This window comes from Neoarius graeffei, chromosome 15 (assembly GCF_027579695.1).
Source record: "Neoarius graeffei isolate fNeoGra1 chromosome 15, fNeoGra1.pri, whole genome shotgun sequence".
Classification (NCBI taxonomy): domain Eukaryota; kingdom Metazoa; phylum Chordata; class Actinopteri; order Siluriformes; family Ariidae; genus Neoarius; species Neoarius graeffei.
The window spans coordinates 19,058,951-19,080,348 of record NC_083583.1 but is presented as its reverse complement, the minus strand read 5'-3'; the positions used below and the strand labels follow the sequence as shown (position 1 = coordinate 19,080,348).

The 21,398-nt window shown below is 42.6% G+C and overlaps 1 protein-coding gene across 3 annotated transcripts in view; it reads right to left on the bottom strand.

Moving 5' to 3' along the window:
- Positions 1-21,398, bottom strand: part of usp47 (ubiquitin specific peptidase 47) — a 98,997-nt gene that overhangs the window by 29,163 nt on the left and 48,436 nt on the right. For all 3 annotated transcript variants that reach the window (XM_060940953.1, XM_060940954.1, XM_060940955.1), the window contains 9 exons: positions 13,162-13,315; positions 11,778-11,874; positions 11,525-11,670; positions 7,993-8,072; positions 3,534-3,683; positions 1,341-1,436; positions 1,085-1,237; positions 784-942; positions 514-645 (listed from right to left, as the gene is read on the bottom strand). In XM_060940953.1, the coding sequence (XP_060796936.1) occupies positions 514-645; positions 784-942; positions 1,085-1,237; positions 1,341-1,436; positions 3,534-3,683; positions 7,993-8,072; positions 11,525-11,670; positions 11,778-11,874; positions 13,162-13,315 (1,167 nt within the window). The remainder of the gene's footprint in view (positions 1-513; positions 646-783; positions 943-1,084; positions 1,238-1,340; positions 1,437-3,533; positions 3,684-7,992; positions 8,073-11,524; positions 11,671-11,777; positions 11,875-13,161; positions 13,316-21,398) is intronic.

Genomic DNA, 21,398 nt, shown 5'->3' with positions numbered 1-21,398 from the left:
AGTAAGAAAGTAAGTTTTTAAAAAAAAAAAAAAAAAAAAAAAGCATACTATACCCGCCTCTGTTCATTAACGGTATATGTGCAGATTCGGTATAGATGTTCGAAGGACTCCTGGACGTTTATTAAAGCTGCCAGAGCAGCTTGAAGGTCCGTTGGATCAATGTAATCAGACATGCTCTTACTTTTTTACTTACTTTCTTACTTCCCGGGCTGGCATGTACAGTATATGACATATGTATGACGTAAACGCGTACCCGACGTGAGCGGAGTTTCGCGGTATTGGGTAGTTTAGACGGATATGCAACGGGGGCTGTTTTTAACTTATCCACTCTGGAAGGCGTTTTCAATTTTTTCCGTTTTTCAGCCTCGGAAACGCCGTCCCCGTGTAGACGAAAGGCACTTCCGATAAAATATTTAGTCGTTTTTACCCGACAGCGTCCTCGTGTAAACGGGCCCCAATACTGAAAACCAGTTAATGTTTAAAAAAAATAAATAAATATGAAAGCTGAAGAACCTTGCTGACGTGCTGGTCGTTGAAGCTGTACCACTGGCCATCGCTGAAGGACTTGATGCAGGCGTAATAGTGTCCACCTGCGGCGCTCCCAGAATGCACCATTACCGAGAAGAGTTCGTAGGTTAGTGAGCTCTGCAAAGGAAGAAAGCAGGATGAATTAAATGAAGGATGTCGGATCTTTCGTCTGTTTACAGTTACGTTTCATGTTTCAAGCAACACGAACATGTATCATCTATTACGCATGTGCGTCAGGGTCAAGAATAAGGATACCTTTGGCTTAAGTACCCTCTCGGTGGTGCTGGTACTGTCCAGGCAGATGCCCTCGTCCACCCCATCATCTGTGGAGAAGTCATTGCTCATCTGGTCGCTGTGGCAACTGCCTTCATTCTCCGCCCCACTGTCAGTGCAGCTCTCTGTCTGAGGGGATTTCTGTAATTTCATGCACCAAAGATGAAATGAGAAAGGGAAAAAAAAAAATTGGGTCTAACTAGTCAGGAACAAATTGAGAGAAAAATTTCAAAAAGAACCATTAACCCACTGGCCATGGCAAATCATGGAAGCTGATTTTTACCTCGTCCTCGAGGTCAATAAAGGGGCTCATGTCAAGCTCCTCAGGGAAGGTCATGCGGTCGTTGAGCTTGATTCGGTGCATAGTGGTGTAGTCAAAGTCGAAACGTTTCAGCTGCAACGTCAGAAGGTAGGGAAAGTGCAGAAACCGTAGACCCTGAGGAATCAGACACAGAGAGGGGCAACAATAATATAATGTTTAAAAACAAAAACCCCAACCACTACGGAGACACTGTGCGCACGAATCTGCTTCTGCTCACCTTGCGTGCATCGCATTTCTTCTTGCAGCGCTCGCAGAAGTACTGGTTAGGCCCGTCCAAAGTTTCAGGCTGAATGAAGGCCTGCAGTGCTTCTTCCTGTTCCATGCATCACATTGCAAGGACAAAACTTCGTTTATAAACGTGCTGGCTTTTAATGGAGGTCTAATTCAAGACTCGCAGCCGAATACACTTGAGCTACAGAAGTAAACATTAGCAGTAGCACTAATTTTCTGGACCATACTCCATCGAAGGTGAAAAAGAATGAGCCAATATCAAATCAAAGTCCTTCCTACGCGATGTGGTGCATAGGGTGACGCCGATCTCCGTTTCCGTAGCCCTCGGCCTCTCGCCTATTACATAGCTAGGGTTACAGTGGGGGGCCGGCCCGGCCCTCTGATAACCGCGAGAGCTTGACTCCCCACTCGCATCTGTACTGCAGCGTGCCTTGCCAGACGGCAGTAGGTACCATTTTTATGATGGTCTTTGATATGACCCGACTGTAAATAGAACTCGCGATCTCCCAACGGAGAGGTGGACACGCTAACCACTAGGCCAACTCGCGGTAAGCTATCAGTTTTATTAAAAACAAATACTTCAAGATTAGTTATTCGTGTAAAGTAACATCTTAAATGTCAGCGATCTGGAGCTCAATTCTTAGACTACCCATGCATGATGCACGTATAAATCCTAATCCTGTCTTATTTTTCCACTAGATGATACGCTCACTATACAGGGTACGACAATGATTTGCAGGACTTATGAGACACACCATCTATCCAACAGGACACTGGGTGTGATTCAGCTACACAAACTGAATACATAAATGTCCCCTTACATACCTTGTTCATATTTAACTGGAATTTAAAAAAAAAACCCCGATGCATGAAAAACTAGAGACCTGTGCAGGTCTGAGTTCAGCCTTTTTCTGACTGGGAAGAAAAGATACATTTGAATTAAAGCCTGTTCAGAAATACATGAACGCGAGGATTCGAACCGACTATATAAAATCTGTTCCTTTCCTGGACAGCGCTCTAGACTGCTCGGCCACGGAGGATTTACATCGCGAACTGAAATTGGATGAACATGGAGCAGACACTGTCCACAGTTGCGGTGTGGCGTCACAACGTAATCACTACCTGAGGCTGGCGTGCCAATTACATTCTTAAAACACGCTCGAACTCAGTTAAACATACACATACAGACAGGTGCCTCGATATGCTTCAGCCAAAGGCGGAGCCAAAATTGAGCCAAATGTTTAGGCAACACCACAGTAGGTGACCAAATGCATGCAATCCCCCCCCAAAGAATGAACTTATGGTTATCGTAATTGCATTTGATTAGTCATAGTAGCAACTTTAAAAAATTTTATATTATATATATAATATATATATATATATATATATATATATATATATATATATATATATATATATATATATATGAGTGATTCCATGCTTATGGGTACTGAAATGGGGACATGAACTTGTACACCTAAAACCATTTCTTTTTTTACCATCAGGTCACAAAACATGTAATCTTTAATGAATGATGTGTTAAAAGATAACTTTAATTTTCTGAGATGTAATAAAAAAAAAAAAAAAAAAAAAAAAAAAAATATTTATATGCCAAAGTCAAGCCTATGAGTTCCAAAATGATGTCTGTTCCATTACTTCTGTTACGATTGTCCATCTCGCGTCTGTTACAAATTAATTACAATCTAGCTATATACCGTGTTAATCTTATTGAAAGAATGTGTATGTTTATTCTACTACACATGTTTATTAATTATATTTGCTAAAACATCACCTTCCTATGTTTCAAAAAGTAATTCTGCATTGTTAAAATTGAGAATATATATGTCCACAACACTTCTGTTACGTTCTGACTTTGGCATATAAATTTATTACATCTCAGAAAATTAAAGTTATCTTTTAACATATCATTCATTAAAGATTACATGTTTTGTGACCTGATGGTAAAAAAAAAAAAAGAAATGGTTTTAGGTGAATTTTTAAAAATAAGTTCATGTCCCCATTTCAGTACCCATAAGCGTGGAATCACTCATTCATATATAAAAAAAATATATATATATATAAAAATTTTTTTAAAAATATATACACAAGATTTACTGTATACACGTTTGGTACAGTTTCAAACACCTGACAGGTTGAACATGAAGACAGACATGCATACCACGCTGCCAAAGGCCTGACTGGCTCCGAAAGGCCTGATGACTAACGGGATGTCCAGATACGTGTCAATCCTCCAGCTTTCGTTGCCACACTCCAGACAGCGCACGTAGTCCTTGAGTTTGCCCTGGTACAGCTGATTTATCAGGTCAGCCTGAGGAGTCATAACGGTTATTCAGTACTGAACAAGACCAACCGTGAGCTACTGCTCACTTGCGTATCCCCCCGCTCTCGCTTATATCAGAATGCAAGCAATTGAAGGAATAGGGCACTTATTATGAATGTTGACTTCAACAAATAATTAACCCTGAAACAAGTCAAGAGCAGTGTTCTCCTCAGGGATTTCAAATAACATCCTGGTAAACTCATTTTGAAATGGCATCAAAATCCACCCTGTGTGTTTCATAAATACATAGTCAGTAAACAGGAAGTCAATGTAGGACAGACCTGAAAATGCCATACACTGTAGAAAACCCCAAGCTGAAGCTCGGTACTAAAATCTCAAGCAGTTTGGGGGGGGGGGGGGGGGGGGGGGGGGGGTGTTAGGGTGGATTTACAAAATTTTCCTAACACTTTTCTCAGCAACGACAAGTCACAACTGCTTGAGATTTAGTACCGAGCTTCAGCTCGGGGTTCTATACAGTGGAGACCATTTTCAGGTCTGTCCGACATTGACTTCCTGTTTACCGACTGAATGTATTTCCAAAAACGCACACAGGGTGAATTTACAAAATTTTCCTACGTGCGTTTCGTAAACACGTCAAGTCGGTAAACAGGGAGTTGATGTGAGACAGACCTGAGCGTTGGCTGTTCTGACGCGAGAAATACGGTCGCCATCTTGGAGTGGTGAGATAAGCGCGAGATACTCATATATATCAAGGTAACGTCTATTACTGCACCATACTACATGACTGAAGAAAAGAGACAAGATGCCAGGCTGGTGCTCAGCTCAAACGAGCGAACCATTTCAAACAGAAGCAGGGGGATTACTTTTCATAAGTAAGATTTAACATTACCGTACTATTTGTTGTTTTTTTTAAATAGTATATTACCAGAGCTGAGAAGGAGCTAAGAGACTTAAATCGTCATCAGGTAGCACTAGTCTAATACATAAGAGTATGACAATAATAGACATGAATGAAATTAAATATGATAAAGTCGAAATAAATGATGAAGAAATTATGATGATTGTGAACGCCAACGGGTATAAATGTACAGGTCTCGATTGTGTTGGGGTAGGGCTGTTAACCTACGTTAACCTGTCAAATTTTTCTCGGTTTCAAAAAAAAAAAAAAGTTTGTCGGTTAAAGTAACCTGTAAATAACAGTAGAGGAAATGCTACAAGATTACACTTCGCCATCTCATTCCATGATCTTTTCGAGAGAAGTGAGCGAACAAATTGTTCCTCATACACAACTATTTATAACAGATGAGGCGTGTTGCAATAAATGGTTATTGTTTGACGGTTAAAAAGATACAAAGTCGCTGTGGTAAGGTAACGTCAACCAACTGATTTAGGAGTCACTTAGTTACTTAGGCTCTTATAAATTATAAATTCACTGACTAGATTAATTTCCCCTTTGATATGTTCTTAATCTAAAGAAAACATACACACATTTGAATCATTATAATGGATTTAGATTGTTAAAACCGCATTTTATTTAAAAAAAAAAAAAAAAAGAAAAAAAAAAAGTGTCCCACTTTACCTGAATTTACCCTATCCATTGCAACAGATTGGTGGTTGTAGCCGATAGAAAAACGTTAAGCTGTTTATATCTAATGTATTTAGTATTCACACATTTTTTGGAGGATATTAATCACCGTTTCCTCAACTTCAACAATCTCCGACGTCTGTTCACTTAAAGGGCTGATGACACGAACATGACTCAATGCAATTTCTTAAACTATACAACATGGCAAACATGTTAGATTTCTGTTATAATTACGTGAAAAGAAGCTGTTGTTACGCAAACATCCAACTTTTAATTGCACAGCGCAAGAAAACTGGGTCCGTGGCTCGCGGCCATGCTGTGACGTCAGCGGAAGAACACGCTGCGGTTCGCTGGCTGTTCTACTCTGGTTCTACTCAATGGAAATGGCGCATGAAAACACCGGTGAACTCTCTAGTGCTAGCTCTTCCTCTTCTGGGAGTCTAGAATTGTGTTGATCTCTTCCGAATAGAATCTATGATAGCCTACCCTCTTTACCCTTTGCCTCTCGTTGCTAGGCGGCAGTTACATGAAAGCCACAAGCTTTCACAAGCAAATATATGACTGATATCACGCCGACTTTATGATTACATTTATGATTATCATGTAGAATCTATAGCTCTACGTACCTTTATCTTATGTCATTTCACAACACATGTTCTGACAGGAGGACTGTCTTTGGATCCGGCATAGCTACTAGTAGACCCCCTCCGGAATACTGGCAGTGTTGCCATATTGGGAGGTTTCCCTCCCAGTTGGGCGGTTTCAAGTGCATTTTGGTGGGTTTTGAACATATTTTGGGCTGGAAAACTTCAGCAGTATCTGTTGCCAGATACTGCTGAAGTTTTCCAGCCCAAAATATGTTCAAAACCCACCAAAATGCACTTGAAACCGCCCAACTGGGAGGGAAACCTCCCAATCTGGCAACACTGTGTAGGCACTGCTGATGGTAGTAACACATGCTTGGGCTGAACTGAACACCCAAGAGATTCTTTTAAGCTGGGAAGGGTGTCAAAACAATCCAAATCGAAGTGTTCAGAGCACAGGATGGATGTTGGTGAGGGCTCCCACTTGTCACGAGTGCGCCTGACTTGCTTCACCCACTTCGCATGCAGCTCGGGATCTCTGGGAAACTTGAATAAACTTACCCCATCCTTGTGGGTTTTGGAGCAAAAGCCGGCAACACAACGCGAAGGCATAATATATATATTTTACCAACCGGACATAGTGGTGGTGGACAAAGAGCAGAAGAAGGTGGTGGTGATAGATGTAGCGATCCCAGCTGACGCCAACATCAGGAAGAAGGAACATGAGAAACTTGAGAAGTATCAAGGGTTGAAAGAGCAGCTGGAACGGATGTGGAAGGTCAAGGGTTGCGTGGTCCCCGTGGTAGTAGGGGCACTTATCCCCAAACTGGGAGAGTGGCTCCAGCAAATCCCAGGAACAACATCTGAAGCCTCAGTCCAGAAGAGCGCAGTCCTAGGAACATCGAAGATACTGCGCAGAACCCTCAAACTCCCAGGCCTCTGGTAGAGGACCCGAGCTTGAGGATGACATGGATACCACCCCCCCGCCGGGGGTGAGAAGGAGATTTTTATATATATATATATAAAAATATATATATTTTATATATATATATATATATATATATATATATATATATATATATATATATATATATATATATATATATATATAAAATGTATAATAAAAATACTAATAATGATAAACTGAACACCTGTCACATCAACAACAAACTGGTAAGTTAGGAGGAAGGTTCTTTCGCTGACGTCATATAGCTCCTCCTCCTCCTTCGTCTCCTGGGTGCTGCAGCCCCGTCAAATTTGCCCAAATAGCCGCGTTTATCATAACTTGTAAAATAGGCGCCTTCGTGAATTAATATATGGATCATCGGGAATTACTTTTGATGTTATAAAACATCGCCAAAGATGTCAAAAACGTGTCATCAGCACTTTAATATCAGGATATTCTATTAACGTGAAGCCAACTATGAATAATAACCCCACCGCTATCCTTTATCGTAGCTACATCTATGACAAAAAAATGCGAGCCAGCGCTGCCAGCGCATTACACTGAGTGCAGCGTATCACCACTCCAAGATGGCGGCCCCGCGCCTCGTCAGCGCTTTTAGAATTTAAGTTGGATGCTCCGTCTACGTAATAATAGGATGTCTATGTATAGAACCCCAAGCTGAAGTTTAGTACCAAGTGGCTAGGATTTGTGGTTGCTGAGAAAAAGGGTGTTTCAGATGGACGGACGGAGGTAAACCAGTATACGCCCCCCCGGAGCTGGGATATAAACATACAACTTCACACTCAAAACCAGCACTATAATTCAACACAAAGCACACAATTACATCTAATCCTTTTGCTAACCACTACTAACAATAACCCCAATTTTGCTACTTCATTACTTCAAGAAAAACACACTAACTCAAGTGCAACGAAGCAAACGTCCTAAACCCAAACACTGAGGAGTCATTCACCTTCATTTAGCATATTACCTCCAGTCCACAAGTGTGAACAAGTAAACTGTGAAAGCCCTGTGACTGAGTCAGACGTCCTCAAAACACTGCACGGATCACATGAGACCAAGTTTATACAAAACTTCTTCCAAAATCACACCAAAAAAAAAGTACCAACCCTTAGAATTTCCTCTTACACTGGGTCCTTTGTTCAGACCCGAGTGGATTAGTGGCAGATCAGATAAAGGTGCAGGAGCTGTAGCACGTACCTGCTCCGTCTGTTTCCACTTCTGCTCCAAGGCGTCGAACATGACTCGGCAAAGTTCCTGGACGTCGTGCTGCTGCCAGGCTGCACAACATACAAGCGCGCACACAAATGTAGAATACTTTCACAGTACTCTAGTAATCTGGCTGCACAGTCTCTGCTCATCTACACGTAGGCTATGATGCCAGCTGAAAATGTTAAACCTTCTGGAGGTTTGTTTTGACACAAGTTAAAATCACTGAGTTCTACAGACATGGCAAAAAAAAAAAAAAAATTTTTTTTACACAGAACAGCAATTTAATGAGGAAAATTAAAATCTTTAAACTCAACTTCTCACTCTAATCATTCTAATGCAAGTGCAGTATTAAAAAGGCAGGTGGAACTGAACCATAATCCTGTTAAAGGAACAGTCCACCGTACTTCCATAATGAAATATGCTCTTATCTGAATTGAGACGAGCTGCTCCGTACCTCTCTGAGCTTTGCGCGACCTCCCAGTCAGACACGCTGTCACTCCTGTTAGCAATGTAGCTAGGCTCAGCATGGCTCAGTATTTTTTGGGGCTGTAGTTAGATGCGACCAAACTCTTCCGCATTTTTCCTGTTTACATAGGTTTATATGACCAGTGATATGAAACAAGTTCAGTTACACAAATTGAAACGTAGCGATTTTCTATGCTATGGAAAGTCCGCACTATAATGACAGGCGTACTAACACCTTCTGCGCGCTTCGGCAGCGCATTGATATAGAGCTCAGATATCAATGCGCTGCCGAAGCGCGCAGAAGGTGTTAGTACGCCGGTCATTATAGTGCGGACTTTCCATAGCATAGAAAATCGCTACGTTTAAATTTTTTTTTAACTGAACTTGTTTCATATCACTGGTCATATAAACCTATGTAAACAGGAAAAACGCGGAAAAGTTTGGTCACATCTAACTACAGCCCCAAAAAATACCATTGGCCATACTGAGCCTAGCTACATTGCTAACAGGAGTGACAGCGCGTCTGACTGACTGGGAGGTCGCACAAAGCTCTGACAGGTACGGAGCAGCTCGTCTCAATTCAGATAAGAGCATATTTCATTATGGAAGTACGGTGGACTGTTCCTTTAAACCTATGGAGACAGAGCTAGTATTAATGCAGGGTTCTCCAGAAACTCCGAAGCAGCTGGCAGTGGCTCTGGAACGCGCAGCAGTGAAGTGACCGTGGCATGCTCCCCCCCCAGAAAATTTTGAAATGTACATGCCTTCTGGCGCATTCTCAGCTAATAAAATTACTAAACCATTTCTGCGTAAAATACATATGAACTTTCCCTCCAGATTTACGCATGCTTGGCTCTCTCAGTTATCCTCTGTAGTACACTGCCTGGCTCTGTAACATAACTACATGGTGAGCTTCTTTGGTGCAGGTGTAATATAATGTGCTTCTGGTGCAGTATAGTGTATAATTTCAGCACGAATACTTGCACTAGCACTTGATAAAGTCTTCGCTAAGGGACCAGACATCTCTATGGGAGCTGAGGCACTCCACGTAGCTTCTGGATATGAAAATTACGATTTACACGTACAAACCGGCAGAAAACGCTTCCAGTATTTGGCCCACCGAAGGTTTTAGTTTCTTCTTCGGTGGCATTTTTGAAAACCTGAGTGGAAATCATCTGCAACCACCACCAACTGCGTCTTTACCGTCGTGGTCACGTGGCCCGGCTCAGCCAATCAGAGCGCGAGAATCGATCAACAAAATGTGGTGTCGCATCCAGTCATGCAAGACCAGAATCAAAGGCGATTTCTTGGTGGAATAATTGGATTTGCATTGGAGACTATATTTTAAAATAAATTAAATAATTTAAAAAAAAACGCAACATTGAAAGGCAAATTTTTTATTTTTTCCTGGGATCGAGTAGCCGGCGCAGACCGTCCGTGTAAGCAGAGAAAACCATCAGTCGCCAGCGCTTGTGGACATGTCTGTAATGCTAAGGTCAAAAAAGTGTGTTTCCGGTAACCCAACCGATCGAGAATTTCCGCGTCGAAATTGCCGACCGTAAAGTTTTTATTACAAATTTCCCTCGATATTTTAGTGTAAGCGGCGTTAGTTTGTCATAATTTTTTGTTTCAACGCATTCAAGTTGTGAAAGAAATGATAAAAAGTAAAATGTTTCGCCACTTCTATCAGCCCTCCTGCATACACACGGAAGTGCACTTGTATACTGAAGGAGGAAGGGAAAACGGAGCCGAGCCGCCATTTTGAATGCAAATTGCTTCTTCTTCAGTATACAAGTGCACTTCCATGGCAGGGAAAAACACTACGTTTTGCTGCCTATGTAGTCCCCTATTTATACAAATAGGAGTCATTCAGGATTCAGCCATGTTTTTGCTCGACCCAAGTTCTACAGTAGGCTAGGCCGTCTGCTTTTAATGGAAGTAGCCTAGGATGTTATTTTCACGTTATTTCTTGATAAGGTGTTTTCACGTTATTACATGAAAATATCATGAAATAATTTCGTATCATGAAATTACGTGGTTATTACATGATAACTATATTGTAAAAACGTGATAACTTTAACAATATCTTCTCACGTAATTACTTGATTCTAAGCCAATTTTTTTTTTGAGTGTGGCAGCAATACGCTTCCGTAGATCATAACTCGAACTCTTGCGATATTTTTTTTTATTCGTTTAAAGATTTAAAACACTTATTTTATTGTGTGGTATAAAGGATTCTGTGCCAAAATACTATTTTGTAAGATGTTTGTGTTAATTTTTTCAAAAATAATAAAAAAAAAAATTAAGAGGGAAAAAAAAAAAATTTTTTTCCTACCTACCGACCTTATTTTAGTATTTCATGTTACCTGAAAAAAACACTTTTTTGGCCTAACCCTTTCTGTAGGCTAGCAAGCAATAAAGTGACAGCCAGACGTTCATTTTCCATGCACACGAGACACGGAGCAGCAATCTCAAGTAACAAGGGAATTGAAATTCTCAATTCTATGCAAAAAAAAAAAAAAAAATCGGTTATGCCATCGTAAACCAAAAACAACTAACTCATTTCCTAGACCAAATGTACGGAGCATGGGGGCCGATGTTTCTTCAGGTCCTCAGTTGCAACTTTACTTCCTGCCAGTCATTAATTCCCATTCACTGTCTGACGTGCAACCTCCCCAGGCGAAAAAAACCCCAAACACTTTGGTTTTCCTGTCATTTAGGAGAATGTGTTATATATTAACAGGGGAAAAAAAATCCCCTCCTAATTGATTATTAAGCAGGGATACAAAACAGACACCAACACTGGAATAGGACACAAATTGTAACATGAAGACTAAAGTGAAAAATCCCTCTCTCCAGTAGCATAAGGTTTTGTTAAAATAATTTACAATAAATACAGTCTACAGTGTATGTGAAACAAGAATTAAAAAAAGCTCAAATACAGGGTGTTCAAAAACATTCGCCTGGCGATGTAGATCGTATGAGGTTGTCAGTAATACAAGACCGCTCCTTCTGTGAAAGTGAGCTGTGTAGAGCAGTGCTGAGAGGAGCTCACCTTCACTGCTGTCCCAACCGAAGCTGCGCGTCACATCAGTGGTTTCTATGGCTCGTTTCTTGCTGGTCTGCAGCAGCACAAACAGCCTCTGCAGCTGATAGGGAATACTAGTGACAGGATCTTCCTCAGACTCCTCAAACTCCCAACTGAAGGGGTGGGGGGGGAGAAAAAAAAAAAAAAAAAAGTCAATTTAATCCCCATTCACTGATTTTCTCTGATCTTGTAGGGGTGGTGACGTTTGTTTTCCACTTACTTGTAAAGAGCATTTCTGAACTCTGGTGTCATGAACAGGGTCTGTAGTAAACTGTTCAGGTAGCAGGTCATGGCTTGGTTGACCAAACCTACATATCCTAGATGGAACGATATATTAAATGTTAAAAAAAAAAAAAAAAAAACAGGCAGAAATGGAACTGTGCAAAAAAAATGTATAGAGATCTTGCAGTCACGTGACCGGAAAGTACACAGCCGCCATCTTGTCGGTAAAAAACACCGCTGAATACTGCTGCACTCGTGTACAGAATGGATCAATTTCAACCGACGGACTACACGGCTCATTTTTCTAATGAACAGATAACTAGATACATGTCTAAAATAAACGACCTACAGATTAGTGACCCTTATGGCTTACTGGATGTAGTTTTCACGACCGTGTCAGTGGATACTGAACTGCCAGCGGAATACCCAGACGTGTATAATTACCTCATAAACTTTCCCTCGCTGTTCACTGCGTGCTTATAAATCACTGGACAGTTATCTTTACAGAAATTCAGGATTTGTCAGCGACTCAGATGTGGCATCTTGTAAACAAGAAAATAATCCTCATTGGACGGGTAAGTCACTTAAGTATTGAGTATAGCACTGACCAGCCGATTATAGAATAGAATAAGGTAATTCCAGCTGTAATTCCAAATCGTCCGCCTTGTTTACCATGGATCTGGCGTTGGAGAGGTAGAGGCTTAGCAGTGGAGATTTGAGTGGCTGTTTTCTGAGCTTAATCAACAGGCCGGCTCTGCAGCCTCGCTTTTGCTTCCGCTCCCGGCGCCGCCTCCTTCACTTTGCTTCCGATAACAATCCACGGAGACCCCGCTGGTCTCGCTATCTCGTCCGGAATGTTGTGCACGCGATGGAAATCGCTACAAACCGTCATTTTCTGCTGGAAACCAATGTCCAGTAAGTCCATACGGTTGTAGTGGATATTGAAGTCCGGTACAGACGAATAACACGCAAAAATACACACAAAAAACAAAAACGTGCACAGGTAGGGAGAGCTTGTAGCTGCAGCCGTTGTAGTAGAATTGTATATAGTAGGGTTTTCCAGAAGAAAAGGTAGAAGCAGAAGTAGAACCAGAACGAAATAGAAGGTGGAAATATGGCGTTTGACCGACAAGATGGCGTCTGTCACAATCTGGATCGGCTGTGACGTCACATGCAAGTGCTTCATAGCTGGCACGGTTTTAATGGACTTTTTTTTTCCTTCCTCCTCTCTCATGTACAACCTGCTCTACCAGTACCATTGTCTCTACAATTGAACATTCAAAAAAAAAAAATTATATATATATATATATATATATATATATATATATATATATATATATATATATATATATATATATATATAAAAACCTAAGAGAGCTTACCCGTCTCAGACTTGTTGAGTATGGAGGAGTAAGAGTAGCTGGGGCTGCTGTAATCACTGCTACAACCCACTGTACCATCGCGGGACAAGGGTCCGATGAAGCGGTCCTGAGAACTATCGTCCAGTCCACTGCTGTCCGCCGTGCCGGACTCATCCTGTACGCACAAAGGTTTTTTTTTTAAACTAGAATTTAATACTACATGAAGACTATTGCACCCAATTGCTAGTGCATTTAGTGGATGCAACTTAATGATTTATCTCAGCCAGTGTAAAAAGACGCACTGTTCCGTCGACACATCGTAACAGATTGTTCCAGAGATAGCCGTCCCGCAGCAAAGTGTTCCTTCTACGATCTGCACCTGCCTTTTCAACGCTGCTCAGGATAATGTTTGACGCGCTTCAGCATAGCGTCTCATGCTGTTTTCAGTACAAGTAAAAGCACTTCAAGGGCAATTACTGTTCTTTATAAAAATATGTCCATGAATATCCAGCAGCCTCAATCAAAACATGTTTGCAACTTTCTCAGTCATTTAATCAAAGCATGAGAGTCTAGGGAAAAATTTTTTTTTTAAGTCAATATAATGGACAATTCCAAGATCAGGAAAATGTCTTACTGACATTAAAATTTTAAATATTTAAAAAGAAAAAAATACCTTAAAGATAGGGGACAGATTACTAGGACTTGATGCACAAAATGTATACACTTCATACGACACTGGTGTCAGACAAGACGTTTTCAAAAATAATTGCACACCAGCCATGACCTCAATGAAGCAACTATTGCTGCTCATCAATCTGAGGAGGGTCACAAGGCCATCTCCAAACAATTTCAAATTCGCTATTCGAAAGTGAAAAGGATTATTTACAAATGGAGAACCTTCAGTCTAGGGATGTTAACCGATGACCGTTTGACCGATGGTTGACCGAATCAGCGTCAACCGGTTAATTTTTTTTTGGGTTGTCGGTTAAAAAAAAAAAAAAATCGTTTTGAAGCTGCCGATTTTGGAGCAGAGAACCTGGAATTCTGTGTTGTAAACGCTTGGGGCATGCCATGCAGTGTAAGGACGACAGCTGACAAATCAGAAAACACCCATTCAGTCGTCCCGCCCCAGTTAAAGACAGCTGCCACTCGGCAAAAGAAAAAAGTCTAAGTACCAGGCTAGACTTTTTAGCTTACAAATTACTTTTTTTTTTTTTTTAATTATTATTAGAAGGCACATGGAGTTTAGTCCTGCCTTGGCCAGTGCATTCTGAAAGTATGTTTCGGTCTGTAGCCAACAATGCATGTTATTGCAGATCATATCTCTCCACACACTACGTTCAGACTGCAACCTGAAACGACCCATATCCGATTTGTTGTGAAATCCGATTTTTTTGTTAGGCCGTTCACATTACCAGAGACTTGTATGCGATCTCCAATATGAACGGAAAACGACCCAAAAGTGTCCCGCATGCGCAAACTGACACGTAATAAGCACATCTACGTAATACGTAAACCCAAAAAAAAAAAAAAAAAGCGCACTCCAAGTTTCCACCAAAGAGGCGGGATTAGCCAACGCAGAATAGTGATGTTTGTCTCTTGTTGATGTGTAGGTCGCATGAATACGACCTGTCCGGTCAGACTGCAGTCGCATGTGAAAATAACGGATATGCATCGGAATTAGGACCACATATCCAAGCAGCCTGGGTCGCATGTGAAAAAAATCAGATGTGTCGTTCAGATTGTCAATAACAAATCGGATACAGGTCGCATATGGGCAAAAAATAAATAAATAAATAAATCGGATATGGGTCGTTTCAGGGTGCAGTCTGAACGTAGTCCTAAAGGCGCAGATGCCGACTTTTGGAGGGAAGGGGAGAGAATGAAATGACAGCGGTGTGTGGAGGGGGAGTGACAAATGCAGCTTTTATGTCTGTGAGCCAAGTCGGTGACGGCTTCAGAGCAACTTCAATACCATGCACTAATGGCGTGTTGATATTGGTAATGGCGTTATAACGATTGTAGCTAATTAATTAGATTACCCGGCGTGATAACAGCCTTTATTTTAACGCCGTTATTCCCATTACTGAATGTTATGTACTACTTCTTAGCCTGGCTAACGCGACTTCAAAGCTCGCCGAGCATTTGGTCTGGCCAAGATATTAAGCCCAACCGTTTCCCAGAGCCCGTGGTTGACCCACCTCCCTGAAATGCCTCAGTTTGCTACTGGTCGAAGCCAGAAAAGGCTGTGACGAAGCTTAAACCAATCACATCACTCTTTCCTCTGACGTATGCGACGCGACGGGGCTAACTGGTAGATTAAACTCTTACCGAAGCCGGTCGGGAGCAAGGCGAAAACGTCCTTCCTTTCAGTAAATACCTCCAGGGCTGCTCTTTGCTCCGTTTTCAATGAGAACTTCCCGTTGAATGCTTTCAATACAGCATCTATGCGTAATAGATGCGGAAGTGTGAATGAAGCGCTTCCGGCATAGATTCTGTAAACAATCTATGGCTTCCGGTCGCAGTTCTACTACGTCAGTGCCTTGAACACGCCTCTACCCAGGGCCGTTGGAGATGCTCAAAGTTGACTGGTTCCCGATTTTTCGGGAGCTTGGAAGAGCTGTAGATAGCTTGCCTGGCCAGACTAAGCTCGCAACAGGCCCTCGTGTTGTGTTGCGTCACGCTTAGGATGGGCGGGCCCAGGCTAACTACTTCTAGCACTTGACTTTATTTTCAACACCATCATGGCCAACTGAAACTGTCTCTAAGCTGGAGCCATTTGTCCTCCGCTCCAATACAAACCCCTCGACATCAGTGCCGCGTTTGACCAAATGTTTCGCGCTGTAGAAAAGGTAATGTGAGTGGAGGGCAGCGACTGGGACTGAATGTGTGGATGCTCGCGGTTAGATTTAGAACAGATTCTAATAATTCCAATTCTAGAATTTTAAACTCGTAGGTTAACCGACTTTAACCGGCTAATGAGGCTCGGTGGTCTGTCAAGATTTTTTTTTAGTTTTCGCCATCCCTACTTCAGTCAGTCACCAATCTTCCCAGGAGTAAGCATCTCAGCAAATTCAGTCCAAGGTCAGACCCTTTAATACTCCGAGAGCTCATTTAAAAAAAAAAAAACCCAAGAGCTACATGTGACCTAAAGGCTTCTGTAAGCACATTAAATGTTTGACAATGACGATCACAATCAGAAAAAGACTCAAGAACTATGGCTCTCACAGAAGGACTGCTTTCTCTCCGAAAAGAATATGGTAGCAAGTCTTGGGTATGCAAAATTGCATCGAACAAACCACAAAAAAAAAAAAAAAGTTCTGGAACAATAGCATTTGGAATGGTGAGACCAAGGAGGAGATGTTTGGTCATCATGCACAGCACTGTTTGGCGAAAATCAAATACACCGCCACAAACACCTCATGTTTGTGAAGATCTGGGGAAACTTGGTCATTGAGATAAAGATGAACTCCACCTTATGCAACAATATTCTTGATACAAAGCATACCAGCAAATCAACATCTGAATGGCTATAATAGAAAGAAGGGGGGGAGGAGAGGGAGAGAAGGGAAAAAAGGGGGAGAAAAAAGAAAGGAAAAAAAGGTGTTGCAATGACCAAGTCGAAGTCCAGACCTCAACCCCATTGAGATGCTGTGGCAGGATGTTCAGGCATTTCAATTATATGAAACCTGTGACAGATAACGTCGTAAGAGCCCAAATTAAGGTCAAGCGCCCAGAATACGCTACTAAAAGTAAACAAAATGTTGATTAAGGGCGTATTCACACCTACGTTGTTTGGTCCGGACCAAACGAACCAAATTTCCCTTGGTCCGGACCTTTTGGGTTGGTCTGAATACAAATCACCGAACTCTGGTCCGGACCAAACAAGCGGACCGAGACCGAGCTGCAAGGTCGGACTCGGTCCGGACCAAAGGAACCCTGGTGCGGACCTTTTGGAGGTGTCAAAATAGACCGGACCTAATCCGACAGTTTTGCTTTTTTGTACCTCGGGAGCTTCCGTCGTTTGTCGAGCATTATGGGAAACAGAGTCTTGACACTCCACCGCAAAGTGCAAACACTGTTTCGGTTGTCAAGGGAACCTTACAACAGTCGTTCAGTCATTCAGACCAGTGGTAGGCTAGACTACAGAGTACAAAAAATGAGTAGGGGGCAAACGTGGGCCGAGGAAGAAACGCGTACCCTTGTGGATATGTGGACATCTGCCCATATATCTGAGCTTTTGGAGAGAACACACAAAAATGCCGATGTGTTTGCTGTATTCAGTGAGAAAATGAAGGAGAAGGGGTTCACGCGCTCCCCAGAACAATGTCGGCTAAAAGTGAAGAAACTCCGTCAGACCTACATTAAAATCAGGGACATTCTTTCAAAAAGTGGCGGTACTAGCGACGCAAAAAAGAAATTCATCTCTTGCGTGAAGAGCCAGAACTGTCACAACATGATGTGCGCTCATCAGCGCTATCCTCCGTGACTACTTTTGAACTTAACGCTTTGTGCACGTGTCGTCTCTGACCAATAGCTGAACGACCTCAGGGCGCGTGGCTTTGTTGACAGATTTTGGTCCGCTTACTAAAATGTACAGTGTGAAAGTGAACCGCACCAAAATGAAAAAAAAAGGAAAAAAAAAAACCACATTTGGTTCGGACCAAAGCAAGTGAACTATCCTGGTCTGAATACACCCTAAATAAACTTGGCTGCATAAAATCCAATGTCTTGACTTCTTTAAACACACCAAAATTAGCGAGAATTAGCATGCCTTTCTCCTAATTGACAAAATCCGTACCTTTCCCATGTTGTTCCGGGCTCGTCGAACTCGCCGCAAGCCTCGCACAGAGCACAAATTCTCCATCAACAGTGATCGGCACGCCATGATTTCGTGGAGGAGCGACACACTCTTACTAATGACCAGAGTGGGATTTCCACATTAGGCAAAGCTTCTTTCACATCGTTTTATGGCAGATGGCAAACAGCTTTAAGCTGCATTACTGCCACCTTCTGAACTGGAGTGTGAACCAGAATGTTGACTACCCCATTCTGCTAAATTCTCCTAATAATTCCTAGATCACTTAAAAACCTAAAAATAGCCCTACGGTATATCCCACCAGTGTTGCTTTCGTTAACGATGACGAAACTTCGTTAACGCACCTTTTTTTCATGACTAAAACGAGACAGTGACGAGCTAAACATAACTTTGATCGCGAAAATATGACGAGACGTATCTGTTGTTTTCGTTGACGAGACGAAAACGTTAGTGGGTTGGCTATAGGACTATCAAAATGCATGGCGTTTCCTCCAACGGCGCGTGCAACCTGTCTGCCAAATGCTGAAAATAATATCAGCAATGCACCTGCATCCAGTCCTTGTTTGGTCACGCCCACCAGGCACAGTGCACACCGGGGCAGCCACACAGTTCATGGACCATGGCGGCGGCAACGCCAGCACAAGGGCTTGGTGGGCGGAAAAGACGTGGTGATTTATGGACATACTTTACACATAATCCAGCAGAAAATAAAACGGAATGCCTTGCAGTGGGAGACAGAGGTACACGCCGTGGCTATAAACTATGTGGCAAGAATACGACCAACCTCAAGAGGCATCTAAAGGCTCACCATGCTGCTATTTCTGCGACGGTAAGTTAACGTTACAAGAAGTCCTTAACAGATCATGTGTACGTTTGCTAGCTTTGGTTAATGTCACTCAACAATCGGGCTGTGAGGAATTTCCTGTGAAGTTTTCCAAAACACCATGACCTGGCGAAAATGAATGGGACCGCTAGCTTCATGCTAAAGTTGGCTTGGTTAAGCTAACTTAAATTCAATTAACATGTCATGAGTAAAACTTGTCCTGCAGGGATCATTGGTGGGACAGCAACTGAATGCTTTGTCATATATTGACCCATATTTGAGTTACTGTGAAACACACAGGGGGAAATGTAGCTTTTCAGACCTGTTGCTGTGCCTTAATGTGTCTAAGGACGTATTCACACCTACGTTGTTTGGTCCGGACCAAACGAACCAAATTTCCCTTGGTCTGGACCTTTTGGGTTGGTCTGAATACAAATCACCGAACTCTGGTCCGGACCAAACAAGCGGACCGAGACCGAGCTGCAAGGTCGGACTCGGTCCGGACCAAAGGAACCCTGGTGCGGACCTTTTGGAGGTGTCAAAATAGACCGGACCTAATCCGACAGTTTTGCTTTTTTGTACCTCGGGAGCTTCCGTCGTTTGTCGAGCATTATGGGAAACAGAGTCTTGACACTCCACCGCAAAGTGCAAACACTGTTTCGGTTGTCAAGGGAACCTTACAACAGTCGTTCAGTCACCAGTGGTAGGAGAGTACAAAAAATGAGTAGGGGGCAAACGTGGGCCGAGGAAGAAGCGTGTACCCTTGTGGATATATGGGCAGATGTCCACATATCTGAGCTTTTGGAGAGAACACACAAAAATGCCGACGTGTTTGCTGTATTCAGTGAGAAAATGAAGGAGAAGGGGTTCACGCGCTCCCCAGAACAATGTCGGCTAAAAGTGAAGAAACTCCGTCAGACCTACATTAAAATCAGGGACATTCTTTCAAAAAGTGGCGGTACTAGCGACGCAAAAAAGAAATTCATCTATTGCAATGACCTAGATACTATTCTGGGGTCAAAATATAATTGAGGCGTGGCTTTGTTGACAGATTTTGGTCCGCTTACTAAAATGTAGTGTGAAAGCGAACCGCACCAAAATTGGAAAAAAAAAAAAAATTTGGTTCGGACCAAAGCAAGTGAAATATCGAACTATCCTGGTCTGAATACACCCTAAATGAGCAGCAGCACAACTGGCTGCTCTAACGTTAGCAGCATGTTTAGCAATCATTTATATTAACGGACAGCGTGGTCATCTTCTAGTTGTGTGTTCATCATGACATGTTTGTGCTCCATCAGCGCATCGCGACATGTTAAACGGAGGCAGAAACACGAGTCTGTGAACAATGGAGCATGCACACGAGCAGACATCCCAACCTGCAGAAACTCATTTCAGGGAGGTGTCGTGACGCATGACTCCTTCCCCCCTCCCACATCAGCTGGGGGGGGGGGGGGTCCACGACACCTCCCTTAAATGAGTTTGGATGTCTGTAAACCAATCAGGATGCTCTTTGTATAGCATGCGCTACATGAACAGGCGCGCGCGCACACAGTCTCTCTCGCTTTCCCTCGCGCACTCCATCATATGCGCGATGCAGACATTGTTTCGTGTGCACGCTCTTGCTCGCTTGCTCTAGATTCCGGGAGATATTATCCATTTGCAGGCATCAGGGAGCCACTATCAACATGCGGGAGACTCCCGGAACTTCCGGGAGACTTGGGATGTCGGCACTAGACCGCGTTTATGTAGAGAGCATGTTATGCACAACCTGTCAACCTCGATTACAATTTCCTATCTCTGTATTGGCCTCATTTAATGTTTTAAAAGTAATTATTTTTTCGACTAAAATGAATGACTAAAACCCTTTTAGTTTTCGTCGACTAAAACTAGACCAAAACTATCAAGGATGCAATTGACTAAAATGTGACTAAAACTAATAAGCATTTCATCCAAAAGACTAATGCCGCTTTTCCACTACAAACGCAGCTGAGCAGTGCCGTGCTGAGTCGAGCTGAATCGAGCTGAGCGGGGCTGTTGGAGTTGCATTTCGACTACAACCGCGCTGAACCGTGCTGGCTAGAAGTGGGTGGACACATTGGGTGGACACATTGGGTGGAGTTAGTGAAAGTGGGTGGACGTCACGTGATGTCGTTAAGCAGCGCAAACAGTGACATTAGTGACAGTGGCGGAACAAGTCACAGCCGGGCCGGGGGCGGGGCAAATGACCGGGCCCTTTATTAAAGCTTATCATAACATCATTTTAGGCTACAAAAACAAAGTCCTTCAAACGAACATGTAACTCAGAAACAAAAAACATTAGGATACTGTACATGGCTCATAATAAAACATCAATAGCCTATACTGCGCACATTATTTGAAGGGCATACGAATGAGCGCTCAGAGGTTGCAACGGTGACAGGAAGAGCCATGTACAGTATCCTAGTGGTCTTTTCAGCGGTAGTCTCACGACCCGAATAGTAAACAATAAACATGGAGGACATGGAGTCGTTAGTGTTGCTGGTCTTGGTGCTGTGGCTTGTTGTCACCGACAACGCCAACAGATACTGGCAAGAGCGTATAGATGAGGCGAGGCGCATAAGGCTTCAGAAATTCTCG